The 12,748-nt window shown below is 41.4% G+C and overlaps 1 protein-coding gene across 3 annotated transcripts in view; it reads right to left on the bottom strand.

Annotated features, from left to right (window-relative positions):
* DAPP1 (dual adaptor of phosphotyrosine and 3-phosphoinositides 1) overlaps positions 1-12,748 on the bottom strand; it is a 62,973-nt gene that overhangs the window by 7,209 nt on the left and 43,016 nt on the right. For 2 of the 3 annotated variants that reach the window (XM_024126604.3, XM_028491679.2), the window contains exons 5-7: positions 3,330-3,377; positions 1,880-1,942; positions 533-618 (exon numbers count right to left, since the gene is read on the bottom strand). In XM_024126604.3, the coding sequence (XP_023982372.1) occupies positions 533-618; positions 1,880-1,942; positions 3,330-3,377 (197 nt within the window). The remainder of the gene's footprint in view (positions 1-532; positions 619-1,879; positions 1,943-3,329; positions 3,378-12,748) is intronic. The other variant, XM_028491680.2, reaches the window with a different exon arrangement.

The following is a 12,748-nucleotide window of genomic DNA, read 5'->3' as shown; positions in this document are numbered from 1 at the left end:
TCTTTCAATTTTTGTATGTTTGAAAACTTTAAAATAAAAGTTGGTGAGAAATAAGACACTCTTTTCTCAAGATACTTTACTTCTCCCAGTTAGAAAATTGTCATGATATACTGATTGTGACAGAACAAAACACTTTTGTGCCATCTGCCAGAATTGTCATCATTATACAAATCACTCATTGTTGGAGTCAACCAAGTTGTAACTGAAATTGAATAAAAAACCTCAAAGGAATAAAAGCTGTCTAAGATGTGAATGGCATCCTACTTGTGCAGTGCATCATACTTGTGCAGTGTACAACTTAAACAATTATACCCAGGAGATTTTCCTGCCTGTTTAAATCACTTTAAATGAGGTATTATGTCACACTCGGCTGAAAGCACTTCTGACATACATGCCCTGTGTGATGGTTAAACCCACCTGCCTCAGATCAGAACATTTGTACACATTAAGACATACAATTTTTTATTCTTCTGCTAAACTAAGTGTCTGGCAAGAAGACTTTTAAAAACATTTACTTCATAAAACAACTTACCAAAAACAGTTCACCCTTTCCTGTGAATAATCAAATTGTACAGCCGAACATTCTGTTAAATCTAGGCTCCGAATTGGTTCTGGTGACTTAAAAAAATAAAATAAAAGGGCAAACTGTGTCATCATAAGAACACACATACAAATCTGTACATCACTTATTCCCCTAACAAGTCTCCACTATGAGCGACTGTCAACATTCCTTCCACTACGGGGACTGATTATAGAAAACCTTCCTAAGGGAAGTCACATGCTCATCTGGGGATTGGCTTTTCATGAAACTGGACATTAAGAAGAGATTTTCTTTGTCAAGTTAAATTTGGTGGAGATGGATTTTTTAACACGTGGAAGGGAGTCATATTTGTCTCCCATGTTTTTAAACATCCACTTACTCAGAAATTTTGTGTAGGAGAGATGAGAAGAGATGAAATAATTTTAAATTTGTTTAATGAAATCGGCATGAGAAATGGACGTATTTTTAATAAAGGGGGACACTGCTGCAAGAGACAGTTAATACTGTGGCAAGAGAGCAATTCCATTGCCTTAGACGGAGGGAATGATGTCCCCAGGAGCTAGAGGTTAGCCAGCCCGACATACACATCTCGTCTTTGCAAAAGAACACTGCTCATATCAGGAATCAAGAATTCACATCTCCAATCGTGTATAGGATGTTTCAGGTGCTCATAAGAAAATTTCAGGGATTTTGAAGGCAGACATTTTATCTACAGGGCTCTTTTTTTTTAACATCTTTATTGGAGTATAATTGCTTTACAGTGTTGTGTTATTTTCTGCTGTATAACAAAGTGAATCATCTATACATATACATTTATCCCCATTTCTCCTCCCTCTTGCGTCTCTCTCCCACCCTCCCTACCCCACCCCTCTAGTTATTCCTGTCCTGCCACTAGGTTCTTCAGAACCACCTTTTTTTTTTTTTAGATTCCATATATATGTGTTAGCATACGGTATTTGTTTTTCTCTTTCTGACTTACTTCACTCTGTATGACAGACTCTAGGTCCACCCACCTCACTACAAATAACTGAATTTCATTTCTTTCTATGGCTGAGTAATATTCCATTGTATATATGTGCCACATCTTTTTTTATCCATTCATCTGTCGATGGACACTTAGGTTGCTTCCATGTCCTGGCTTTCGTAAATAGAGCTGCAATGAACATTTTGGTGCATGACTCTTTCTGAATTACGGTTTTCTCAGGGTATATGCCCAGTAGTGGGGTTGCCGGGTCGTATGGTAGTTCTATTTGTCGTTTTTTAAGGGACCTCCATACTGTCCTCCATAGTGGTACAGGGCTCATTTTTAAAGGGAAAATATATGACCGTGTTTCTCACCATCTGGTCTTTGAAGTATTTCAGTTCATTCCTGTGCAAAGTGAACCACCTCGTTTTCCAGGTCTGAAAAAAAAAAAAAAATTAAAACATGTAGGTTTTGAATACAGGACCACAATATTTGAACTAGATAATTTCCTTTTGTTGTAAAAATACCTAAAAGATTAGGTACAATAAAATATTCTTGCAGTGTTGCTTCTGAGGAGAAAACTTTCAAAATAAAACTTAAAATTTTAAAGTTTCAAAAATTAAAATGATTCCATGCATTAAGCTCACAACGAAGGCAAAGATATCAACATTTTTAAACAAATAGAAATAACCTATCATAAACATTCAAGGTGATTTATAACAAACCGCTGAAATTTCCATCTTAATAAGACTTAATAATCTTAATAAAACTCCATAATAAAAATAGATATCATTGTTCAGCACCTGCTGAGGGCTACATACTATCCTTGGAGGTTTATATACATCATAGCCAGTCCCCATACATTGCCAAATATTGCGTTGGCCAAAAAGTTCGTTCAGGGTTTCCTGCTATTCTGTGGAAAGCCCCGAACGAAATTTTTGGCCAACCCAATATTATTATTCTTGTTTGACAAATAAACAGATTGAGGTTTAGGAAGCTCAACCACATGCTATTCTAAACCTTGCCTGAGAATTCCATGACATTGGTGGAAAAACAGTTGTTACCCACTGCCTCCTTCGTATGTACTAACAGAACACTAATGATGTTGGGTGGCAATGTTCCTGGTTAAAAGAAGCAACTGGATTTAAACATAATGCTATGAACATGAATACTTCCTCGCCTTAGGGAGCATCCAGTCCAGTAGGGACACAAATAACTAAATACTTAGGTTAAATTCAAGCAGACCAGTATCCTTGAGAGGTTAAGTGTCCTGACTCTTAAAATGGGAAAGAACAGATACATTCCATGAAGGTCTTCTTGGCACGTGAAAATGAAATAGAGTAACTTTAAAGGTACAATCACATAAATAGAGGATACCCCCCCTCAACTAGTAAAGTCCTAAATTTTGTTTTCTTTGGGATTTTATAATATGGTTACATTCATGTTGGTGATGGGTTTTGGGGGGCCGTTAGGTAAACATTTCATCCAATTTTGACTTCTTTTTTGTTAAAAAATCTTAAAAAGCCAAGATATGTGCTAGAGTTAATTTGCTACGTTCATCCTCAATCATTGCATCAAAAGGATTATATGTTTTCTTGGGTATTATACGTAGGCTATTCTCATACATTTGGCTTTGCCAAAGAATAGTCAAGTCATTTTCCAGAATTTTGACTAATATTGGCCATAAAGATGAACTCTGGAAACAGGTAAATATTATAACTGGGTCAAAAAAAGTAGGTTCTGCTTTTTAAAAAGTCAAAATGAGGGTTGAGCCCCCGTGCCGTGCTCTCTTTCTTTGTGGCTGGCAGCAACGTGCTTCCTTACCTTGACGAGCCCCCCCTGTTTGGTGAGGTAACCTTCTTTGGTGCCCAGCTGAAAAAAGAACGAAACAAGTGAAGCCCAGAACTACCACAACTTTATTTTTGTCTTTCTATTTCTGTCCTATTTTAAAATGAAACACAAGTTTGCCTTTGATCTTTAAGTAATTGCCTTTCAGTTTTCATCTAGGCACTTGAAAATCTTCCCTGTGTTGTGAGAGACTGTTTTCAGACCAGATCATCTGGCGTGATTCTGTAGCAACAGGCAACAATGGACAGATTCTCCTCTAACACGAGTTCGCAGTTTGCAAGCAATCAGCCACATGATACCACTTACAAAAGTCGGCATTGGGCAAATTGTGTGTGTGCGTCCCAGATGCTTGCATTGTTGGTGGGGTGTTCTGCACATAAATATGTCCACAGACACTGACATGGGGTCAGTACCTGGGAAACTCTGGATTAAGAAGGATTTTAATCCTTCATAGAAGGATTTCTGTACCTCCCGGAGTCTGTTTTACGCTAATATGCTCCATGAATTGTAAAGAAGGAACATTAGAAATAGCATTTTCAACATTTATTTTATCATGTAATTCTCCTTTAAACCCCCTTTTATTTTTTTGCAGACCGCCTCTTGAGACCTGTAGTCCGTGGAACAGATTTTCATGAGTGCAGATTTATTTACACTGGCTTCATCCAAAAGTGATTTGAAGTGAGGATGAGTCATTCCTTTTAACTCACTCATCATTAATTCCAGAGTAACAACAACATTACACACTTAGCTGGCACCTACAAAATGTAAGGAATGGTGGGGAACTGTGTGAATGGAAATTTGCATAAAACCAGGACCCTCGGATGAAAAATATTCTAAGTTCATAAATTTCCAAAGAAATTAAATTCCTGGTAAGATGTTATGTTCTAATATAATGTCATAATATATCTTATATTAGTAAGAAAAAAATGAATAAAAACCGGGAAATGACTTGTTGATGTCAATGTTTTTTTCCTGGGAGTTTCTAGAGTATGTTTCCCTGAGGTGAATTCTCCCTACCAAATAAAAAGAGGAACAACAAAGAGAGTGAGAACTAGAAATAATATATGACCACTTCCTCTACAGTTCTATGACATTTAAGTAAGGATGAACTTCCCAGGCGTTCATTTAAATAATGCTAAATAATATTGGTGAATTTGATATCAAATAATCAGCTTGATTTATTTTGACACTAAAAAAAATTGAACTGACTGAATTGAGTTTGGGAATTATATTATGGAAATAGAAAAAAATTAACATTTTGGATTGTTGAGTCTGCAGAGGCAAAATAATTAAGGGTAAATTGTTTCATAGAAGACTGATAGAATTATTTACTAAAATCTTACTAAGGGATGTGCTATTCACTCCATCTTACCTCCATCCAAACAATATATTATAAGTCTGGTATCTTTCTAAGGTTTTGATAGATAAATAGAAGTTTGCAGAGAAAGAAGCTGAGAATACCAATTTTATTCATGGCCTCAGGAGGCAAGAAAGGAAACAACTATACAGCACATTTATGTTTTTAAAAATATATGATCTGTAATAAGAAAGATGTTTATAATAGCCCCAAATTGGAAACAACCTAAATATTTTAAAAATAAAGCATTAGCCTGCCTACCCTCCTTTCTACCTGCCTCCCTACCTGCCTTAAATTTAGTTCAGAACCGTCAGGTGGGATGAGGCAAGGCAGGCATCAGTGTGAGTGTGTTCAGGGCACTGGTGCACCTTAGCACAGGGTGGACTCAAATCAGGGGACAGAGGGCATCTGTGGGGACAATGGCGGGGGTGGCAGCTCGGTGCCAGGCGCTGAAGCCTGGCAGGGCGAGGAGGGCTTCCGCCCCAGAGGCGTGGAGGTGCCGGCCAGGGCACAGTTTCAGAGCCAAGTCGGGCTACGTGGGCACCTGCGGTAGGGGAGGGAGTGAAAGTAGACAGGCAGTGGGGTTCCTGCCTGGCTGCAATTGGAGATTGATTACATTTGACTGATCAACAAATAAGTGAATGTACTGAAGATAATGGAATCCATGTTCCTCACTGCGGGGCAAGAGAGTTACAACTATGAAAAGTGAAGAAATTAAAATAAGCCTTGTGGAACTGGAGTAGGATTGGAGGTATGGGTGCAAACCCACGGATAGATGATAGATGATAGATAGATAGATAGATAGATAGATAGATAGATAGATAGATAGATAGAAATTTAGATAGATAGAACTAGAAAGAAATACAGACAGCAATATAGGTAAGTGTACATATGTATAGACATACATATTTTCCCTAGCTCTGTTCTCAGAGAGCCTTGTGGAACTGGAGTAGGATTGGAGGTATGGGTGCAAACCCACGGATAGATGATAGATGATAGATAGATAGATAGATAGATAGATAGATAGATAGATAGAAATTTAGATAGATAGAACTAGAAAGAAATACAGACAGCAATATAGGTAAGTGTACATATGTATAGACATACATATTTTCCCTAGCTCTGTTCTCAGAGTGGGCTGGGAGAGTGACATTCTGCTAATAATGCAATTGTAGCACCCAGATCTGGATTTCTAAAGTACTACTCTCCAGAAATAGCTAATTGTAGAGCTGGATACAAGAAAAGTACAAGATAAGCCTGGAACACTTCGCTGTACCTGAAATTAAGAAAATTCTCAAAGAAGTATGAGGTTGCATGGTTACAAAAGTCATGTGGAAATAGCTCTTACTGGCCAAAACTGGGGAAATTTGAGGGATGAAAATAAATAATAACAGTCATGATTAGAACCCATGATATAAAAATAATTGGATAAATTCAAAGAATAAAAAGCTTTTCTTTTCAGTAGAATGACAATCAATAAATGTAAAAGGAATAAGACAACCACAGAATCACCACTTGGCAACAACCACAGTAATAATTAAAGCAGCCAAGAAACATCACTGGATGATAACATTGGTGGATGAAAGTTTAATGAGGAACAGGATACCTACTTAGTCTCAAATAATCTCCCCCCAAAATATTTATTAATGACAAAGGGAATAAGGTGACTTCAGAGTGAAGAAACCTGGCAGACGCCGATTAATCAAGTCATCAAACACACTGGAATAAGACAAATGGAAATTGTGTTCCACTCGACAGGATGCAGGGAGACGTGCAGAGCATCACTTTTGTGGTATTTCTACCAAAAAATGCAAAACCCGAATCTAATCACAAGGCTACAGCTGATAAGTTAAAGTTGGGGAACAGTTCTCAAAATAATTAGCCTTTAATATTCAGAAGTGTCAAAGTCACAATATGAAGGAAAAACTGAGGAAGTGTTCCAGAGGGAAGAATACTCAAGAGGCAGGACAAATAAAAGCAACTTGTGATCTTGGATTGGATCCTTTTGCTCTAAAGGGCCTTACTGGGAAAACTGGTGACGCCTAAATGAGATCTGTGGATGGGACCATGGTGCTGTATCGATGTTAATTTCCTCATTTGAATGGCTCCGTGTGGTCATGAGGCAAATGTCCTTGTGTGTAGGGAATACACACTGAAGTACTGGGGTGATGGCATCGTGCAGGCAATTTACTTTCTTTGCATTGTTCTTTCAATTTTTCTATAACTTTGCAATTATTGAAAATAAAAAAATAGCATGTAAAAATATAATAGAGAATTAACAAAATAAATTATGATATATCCAAATAATGAAATGTTAAGGGATTTGTTTTAATGATGTTTTAGAAGACTATGTAATGATGTGGAAGATGTTCACAATATATAATTAATTAAACAAGCATATTATAACTCTACAGTGAAGAGCGGGGGAAGACGCCATAATGAAACTGGTTAGTCAATGTTGTCTTAATATTGTTGACAATTCTGTAAAGTTCCTTTTTATGAATACTTCTATTTAAGCCATTTCACCTTTGTTTTGAAATCCTTCCCATTTAAAGAGAAAATGTGGGCTTCCCTGGTGGCGCAGTGGTTGAGAGTACGCCTGCCGATGCAGGGGACGCGGGTTCGTGCCCCGGTCCGGGAAGATCCCACGTGCCGCGAAGCGGCTGGGCCCGTGAGCCACGGCCGCTGGGCCTGCGCGTCCGGAGCCTGTGCTCCGCAACGGGAGAGGCCACGACAGTGAGAGGCCCGCGTACCGCAAAAAAATAAATAAATAAATAAATAAATAAATAAAGAGAAAATGTGACACTTGCTGCAAAGCTTGTAAGAAAACCCCTCTTCTGCCACATCCTTTTTTTCCTTTTAAACCTTCTTTAAATGACAAATCTTCTAGGTTATTAAGGTTGTGAATTTTTATTTTTGTTTGTTTTTAATGAGCATTTGTCTTTTAGAATAAGACTGTGTGATAATGTTTAAATGGACAAAACCAAACATGACTTTGTGCAGTTAACAAAATATATATATTTATTCAAGGAAAAGACTAGGATAGACACCAAAACTGTGAGAAGAGCTTCAAAGACAGAATACTGGAAAGGCCAGCATGCAAGGGAGGTGTCTAAGAAGAGGAACTGTAAAATGTGCTGAAAAGATAACATAATAAAGACAGAAAGAGGCTGAAGAAGCAAAGGAAACAGAATTTTTAGAGGAAGAGAGTTCTTAAAAATGTCAATTACCACAAAAGGGAAGCTAAGGAAGCTAATGAGCTCACGTTCGAGATAAGCTCTGGTCTATGTCAAGCACTCGACATATATTATCTCCCGTAAACTCTACTAACATAACTAACTGGTGGTTTGCAGTCCCCAGGTCCAAAACTACACCTCTTTCCCATCTCCCACTCCTCCTGCAATCTCAGCCATCTCAGTAAACAGCAGGAGTATTTACTCCGTCGCTCTTTCCTTCACACACTACAATTCAATCCATCAGTAAGTCTTGTTTCTTCTACCTTTGAAACACATCGTGAAGTTGACCAGTTCTTATGCCTTCCTCCTGTTCTAACTACTATTCTTATTCCCCTCTCTGGTTTTAACTACCATGGTCTCTCACCTGGACGGTTGTCACAGCCTCCTAACTGGTCTCCTTGCCTCCAACTTTGCCCCGACTCCATTTTCAACTTAGTAGTGAAGATTATCTTTTTAAAAATTTTAAAACTTAAACAAATTTTGTTACTCAGACTCCCATGATTTATTTTATCAACACTTAGAAAAAAAATTAATTCCCTACCTTATCTTACAAGGCCTTTCGTGTTGTGTAAGGAAAGGACAATTAGCATTTTGGGTAATTCTTCATCATGTGTTGTGGGATATTTAGCCTCCATGACCCCTGCCCATTGTTGGACAATTCTCCAGGGGTCTCTTGTGTTTCTCCATGTCTTACGAGCAAGGCACCAACAGCCCTTTGTCCCACACCAATTTTTAAATCATATTTGTATAGCAGACAGCCTGAAAAGATAGAAATAGTGCTCCCTTCAGAGGAAAAGGCAGACAAGCAGAAGCCTTTTGTGTCTTTCAACACCTGTGAAACTGTGGCAGGCGAACTTGTTAGCTGGCAAGAAGGTAAAGTCCCAGACCCTTCACAGCTCCAGACACCCACTAATGCTGGCAGTGCTCCAGAGCATTGTGACAACTGAGATATTCATAAATTTCCAAACACTCAGCTGGCTGGCACTGTGCTTTGAGAACTCCACTGGCTGCATGATCTGACCCCTCATCACCCCAATAATCTCATCTCCTACCACTTTCCCTCTAGCTCACTCCATGCCAGTTGCTGGATCTTCTTATTAGTCTTTAAACAGCCTCAATTTAGTTCCCACCTCAAGGCTTTTGTCCTGATCTCTGCCTGCAATGCTCTTCTACATTCTGACCTGAGTCATTCCTTCCTTCTATGAAGCCTCTGCTCTAATGTCACCTCCTCCTAGAGGCCTCCCTTGCTTCCCTCTCCTCCCCTTATCCTACTTTTTCTTTTTATGACCTATTAGTATCTGGGTTTATAATATTCTGTCGATGACTGTCTGTGGTCCCCCTACTACAGTGTGAGCTCAGTGAGGGCAGAACCTTTGCCTAATTTATTTCCAACTCTCCAGTGCTTAAAACAGTCCTGGGTGCATTGTAGGCACTTTTAAAAAAGTTTGTTAAATAAATGAATCAGTTAAATTTCATCCTATCTCAGAAGCCCGATCCTATGTTGTGTATAAAATATATAAATCATAATTTCCCCAAGTGCAGTTGCCAAAGGATGGTAAACAGTTTTGCAGAAACATCTACATTTCTGGGCAATAAGACACCCATTTTCATTTTCACTTCAAGCAAGTTCTTTTTCCTGTAAATAGCACTTAATCCTCTTCCTCCACTGCCGGAGCTTGTGCAAGAACCCCACCCCCAAAGGAGAAGGCAGATGTCTAGAAGCCCTCAGAGCTCTCAGGTTGGGGCGGAGGGGCAGTATCATATGTGCATGGGAGTAATCAATCAAGGCTGTGAACTCTTGTGCTCAGCAAGAGACAAGAGCTTCTAATCAGACTAGAACTGGTTCCCCAGCGGGCTGGGCCAGTTATCAATCATTCCTTAGTGAGGAATAGCGTGACACTGCAGAATCCACTAGAAAACCTTTATAGTTTTCTGTCTATAGCAATACACAATAAATTCATGGACCTCTTATTATACAGTGTGAGGGCAGACATTTTCAACTATCCGCTCATCACTGTTTTAAAAACTCCATTATACAGATCCTTTTGTGTATATTCATGTTTGAATACTTGGGCAGGTGAATCCCTCTGGTACCTGGAGCGAGCAGACAAGGTAAGCAATAAGGCTCACAGAATTTGATCTCAAGAGGGCTGTATCTACCTAAGTATGCTGTGTCTCATGCTTACACCAACTCCACAAATTAAGTCTTATCTGCATTTTACTGTTGAAAAATGATGCACGTAGTAGGGTATGGTTCGATTCACCTTGAGTGGAGATCTTTAGGGGAAGGTAACAGATGAGAATGTAAAGTTTAACTGAGAGTACAAATGAAAACGCTGTTAAAGTGATCGGTGGTGGGGTAAGGATCGTAAAGAGGAAGGTTAGGAAGAGTCCCGTCGACTGGAAAACAAAGAATTGGTTAGAGGGTAGATCTTAATGTGTTCTTTGGTCTGTTTTGACTTGGGACTATTTGTTGTCTTGCTTTCCTAAATTTCTCTAGTTCTGAGGTCTTATACTTGCCCTTCTAACTCTAACAAAGCTAAAACATCTTTCTCAACCAATTTCCAGAATTTTTATTTTTGAGTAGATGTAGCGTAGTAACAATGTAATGTGTCGTGAGCCTGGCTAGGCTATAAAGCTATGAAGACAGGCTATGATTCCTGTCCCGGGAAGTGTCAGGCTCCTGGAGAGGGCAGACAGCATGCAGGTAGACAGCCCCCAGTATGATGATTCCAGGATAAAGGTGAGCTGAGGGTGCACAGAAGAGGGGCATTTTAGAGGAAGCTAAGAGGGGTCCAAGAAGGCTTCCTGGAAGAGAATGATCCCGGATGCAAGTCTCCAAGGATGAGGGGACAGTAGCAGTGTTGGCAGCATTTCTGATGCAGGGAGGGGAGGAGGAGCACAGTTGTGGAGAGAGGTGGGGTCCATAGCGTGAGTGTAGGAGGAGCATGAGGTCAGGCCAGAGAGGTGAGCAGGTTCCAGGCAGATGAAGACAGTGGACACCGCCAAAGATGTTAAGCAGGGAGGTCACATGGTAAATCTACTTCTTAGGAGAGATGTCTCTGGTGGCGGGGTAGAGAAAGTACCGCAAAGACAAAAAGGTCACGCGTGTTTTAACATAATTTGTAACTGAACATCTTCAAGCATAATGGTTGCTGTCTAGAACTAGTTCTTGAAATTTCATTTCGGTGTTGTCCTCTTTATCATCGGCACACATCCAGATGTCTTATACCAGAGCATGTAGCCAACGAGGAAGAGGGAAAGAATAGGGGAGCGCTGCACATGATGAAGGGAAAAGGGTGCTGGAGAAGAATCTTTGCAGGGTCACAGCTCCCAGAACAAACGTAAACGGACTGAGGAGAACAATGAAAGCCCCAGTTCCACTGAAACTGGACAGTGGCTCACACGCTGCAAAGAAATGCAAGTGTCTTCTGTCCGTACCCTCCCTTCATTCAGTGAAGGGAAAAAAGGCCAGGAAAAAATAACATCCTGAGAGATTATGGCCAAGGTGGAGAATCTTTTTCTTCCATAGAAAGTTGAAATGTAAAAGAAGATTTTTCTATTCTTAATTTAAGAAATTTTTAGAATAACAGTTTAGCCAACTGTGTGACCGTAAACATCTCTGGCCCATTCTACCATGAGCTTCTCTGGTGAAGTAAGGCCAGGATTTAAGTGCCATTTCTGAAGCCTTTAAAATCCTATCACTGAAGGGAGACCTTCAAGATGGCAGAAAGGTAAGACGTGGAGATCACCTTCCTCCCCACAAATACATCAGAACTACATCTACACGTGGAACAACTCCTGCAGAACACCTACCGAACGCTGGCAGAAGACCTCAGACCTCCAAAAGGCAAGAAACTCCCCACGTGCCTGGGTAGGGCAAAAGAAAAAAGAAAAAAGAGACAAAGAATAGGGACGGGACCTGCGCCAGTGGGACGGAGCTGTGAAGGAGGAAAGGTTTCCACACACTAGGAAGGCCCTTCGCGGGCGGAGACTGCGGGTGGCGGAGGGGGGAGCTTCGGAGCCGCGGAGGAGAGCGCAGCAACAGGGTGCGGAGGGCAAAGCGGAGAGATTCCCGCACAGAATATCGATGCAGACCAGCACTCACCAGCCCGAGAGGCTTGTCTGCTCACCCGCCGGGGCGGGCGGGGGCGGGGAGCTGAGCCTCGGGCTTCAGTCGGATCCCAGGGAAAGGTCTGGAGTTGGCAGAGTGAACACAGCCTGAAGGGGTTAGTGCGCCACGGCTAGCCGGGAGGGAGTCCGGTTGAAGTCTGGAGCTGCCGAAGAGGCAAGAGACCATTGTTTTGGGTGCGCGAGGAGAGGGGATTCAGAGCGCCGCCTAAACAAGTTCCAGAGACGGGCGCGAGCCGCGGCTATCAGCGCGGACCCCAGAGACGGGCATGGGATGCTAAGGCTGCTGCTGCCGCCACCAAGAAGCCTGTGTGCGAGCACAGGTCACTCTCTACACCTCCCCTCCCGGGAGCCTGTGCAGCCCGCCCCTGCCAGGGTCCCGTGATCCAGGGACAACTTCCCCGGGAGAACGCACGGCGCCTCAGGCTGGTGCAACGTCACGTCGGCCTCTGCCTCCGCAGGCTCGCCCCGCAGCCGTACCCCTCCCTCCAACCAGCCTGAGTGAGCCAGAGCCCCTGAATCAGCTGCTCCTTTAACCCCGTCCTGTCTGAGCGAAGAACAGATGCCCTCAGGCGACCTACACGCAGAGGCGGGTCCAAATCCAAAGCTGAACCCCGGGAGCTGTGCGAACAAAGAAGAGAAAGGGAAATCTCTCCCAGCAGCCTCAGGAG

This window comes from Physeter macrocephalus, chromosome 7, assembly GCF_002837175.3.
Source record: "Physeter macrocephalus isolate SW-GA chromosome 7, ASM283717v5, whole genome shotgun sequence".
Taxonomy (NCBI): domain Eukaryota; kingdom Metazoa; phylum Chordata; class Mammalia; order Artiodactyla; family Physeteridae; genus Physeter; species Physeter macrocephalus.
Note: the sequence above shows the minus strand (reverse complement) of the source record. Positions and strands in the feature narration are given on the sequence as shown.